This window comes from Oratosquilla oratoria, chromosome 35 (assembly GCF_046742065.1).
Source record: "Oratosquilla oratoria isolate Oo_2021 chromosome 35, ASM4674206v1, whole genome shotgun sequence".
Classification (NCBI taxonomy): Eukaryota; Metazoa; Arthropoda; class Malacostraca; order Stomatopoda; family Squillidae; genus Oratosquilla; species Oratosquilla oratoria.
Genome location: NC_134811.1, coordinates 31527021 through 31529520, shown reverse-complemented (window position 1 = coordinate 31529520; position 2500 = coordinate 31527021). Strand labels below are relative to the sequence as shown.

General features: G+C 37.1%; 1 protein-coding gene across 1 annotated transcript in view; it reads right to left on the bottom strand.

Moving 5' to 3' along the window:
* Positions 1 to 1648: 1648 nt before the first annotated feature.
* LOC143018720 (uncharacterized) overlaps positions 1649 to 2500 on the bottom strand; it is a 992-nt gene continuing 140 nt past the window's right edge. The window contains exons 1-2 of the mRNA XM_076174305.1: positions 2380 to 2500; positions 1649 to 1869 (exon numbers count right to left, since the gene is read on the bottom strand). The exon at positions 2380 to 2500 is cut by the window's right edge and continues 140 nt beyond it. Coding sequence (XP_076030420.1) covers positions 1649 to 1869; positions 2380 to 2500 — 342 coding nt within the window. The remainder of the gene's footprint in view (positions 1870 to 2379) is intronic.

Genomic DNA, 2500 nt, shown 5'->3' with positions numbered 1-2500 from the left:
ATATATATATATCAAGGACTACTTTACACAGGACGTGCGCACCCAGATTCCTGGCTCCGCTAGCGGAGGCCATTGCTTTCTTTGTAACATTTTACATTGGACAATTATATGAAAACTAGAAACTTAACATTGTACATAGGACAAATATATCAACTATTGACTTATTCAATGCAGTACAAGTTAATATACACTTTTATAGTGAAATAAGAAACTGTTTTTAAGGCATTTTTAAGCTTTGAAATGCCAATTTTGGCCGGACTTAACATGTATTATTGTATGAGGTTAGTGGACAGTTATTTATATTAATCATTATTCACATTTGAGTTCATTGTCTTGAAGAAGGAAGACCAATTTGGCTGCCTTCTCATTACCGAGGCGGTTCCTTAATTTTGTGTGTACAAGTCCATAGGAGGAGAAAACTCTTTCAACTCCTGATGATGAGGCTACTCCAGTTAGGAGTTGACGCACTGATAACAGAATATCACTGTTTAACATGGCTGTATGTGAATCCCACCACTCAATAGCTCTCAGGGTCTTGGTCACAGACCCAGTAAACGTGAACGCCTGGAAAGGAAGTGATTTTGCCTGAAACTTCATAATGACAGGAACAAGTATATATTTCTCATTGGCATACTCCATAGTAATATTCACCTCTTCGGCACTGAGTATTTTTCCTTGAAGTGCTGGATGAAGCATGTTGGCAAGTATGTGAGCTTTGGTGATAAACTGTTCATACCTTTTTTTCACCAGCTTTTCAACTTGTTTATTGTTTGTGAAATGGCCAAGTAATTTCTTCCAAACATCTACAGCTTGAGCAATGGTGCACTTGTCACTCTGTACCTCATCTAGAGCCTTTGCTATTGGCTGCAATCGATCCAGTAATTCCTCAGCTGAAAGTTTTAGACCTAAATTTGATACTTTGTTTCTTACTTCAGTATCAATAGCTTCCCTGTTGACTTCACAGATCTTCATTAGAATTGGCCAGTTATTTATATAGGCCTTGAGAAAGTGACATTGTGTTCCACCTTGTGTCCTGGGGCATGATTAGACACTGACTACCTTCCTACCGATACTTTGAAGCAGCATAATGATTATTTCTAAAATATTTAACTACATGGACCACGTGTTGTTTTACATTATCAATCTCAAGGTCATGAGCCAGTAGATTTAGGTGTGCTGCACATCCGTATGTGAGAACGGTATCCTCAGGTTCACTCAATTCCTCCAAGACTTCTCTTCTTGGTGACATTTACTGCATTGTCTGTCACAACACTTCAAATGTGACAACCAAAATCTTGTTCAGCCTTCTTGATTGAACGTTGTACAAGTTATAGAAGATATTCAGCAGTGTGAGGTTTCCATCATGAGTCTATTGTGTCAACTAAATAAATCTGACCAGTGGATGTTGTTAGAGTGACACATATTATGGGCTCATTATGAATAATAGACCACCCATCAATTGAGAAACATACAGTTTCATTATTCAGGTCATCTGCACACTTTTTATATTCCTTTTCATACACAAGATCCAAGTACTTATCAGCAATATCTTTTCTGGATGGAGGAGTATAACCTGTCCTCAGGTTCTGAACCATCTTGAGAAGCTGAGGATGCTGAACAAGACGAAATTGTGAATTTGTAGCAAATATCATTCCTGCAACTTCTTTGTTGAATTTTCCTTTTGAGAGGGTGAGGTTTTTATGATAAATCTGTCCAGAGATGTTGATGACTTTCTTTTAGATGAAAATGATTTAGCAGAAGTGGCGCCTGTGGAGGAGTCTGATAGTGACCTTTTTAATGGTGGAGTCAGGTATGCAGATAATTCAAGTGGAGCCGATGATGAAGGGATTGAAGCTGTTGATACAGATCCTGAAATGGAAACAGAAAATTTTAGCATATTGCATAATTTATAAATGAATAAATAAATGAATGAATACAGTATGATTTAGGCTACTTTTGAGTACAGTAGTTATTTTTTAGATAATGATCATATTCACACAAGCCACTAAATCATTTGGAAATAATTAACAGGATATGAAATAGGTGGGCTTGGAATTCAGCCCACACACGATTCAGTCCACTTTTAAATTCACTAAAAATAATGGGTTAGTTGGGTTAGGTTAGGCTAAATCCCTTTGGGCTGAATTCCAATGGAACCTATGAAATATATTACACAATGTTGAATGAAATGAATAACAATCATCTAGACCCCAAAGTTGAGTGCACATAGTCATTACCCAAATTTAAAAGTAATGAAGTTGAAGTATCATCTCTTTAGGCCTTCACATTTTTATTGCACATGCTCTCCATTGTTCACCAAATTTATATAGTTGCGTATGAAAAGGGAGAAATGCACACAATATAAGTAGAATTATTTACCTGGGTCATCAATTTCTTCTGTATGCTGTGGCTGACCTTGGCATTTATCTCTGTGAGATTTCAATCTTGACACAATGCCCTGTAGTTCCTGGCTGCAGTCTTTGCATTTAGCTCGGTACCC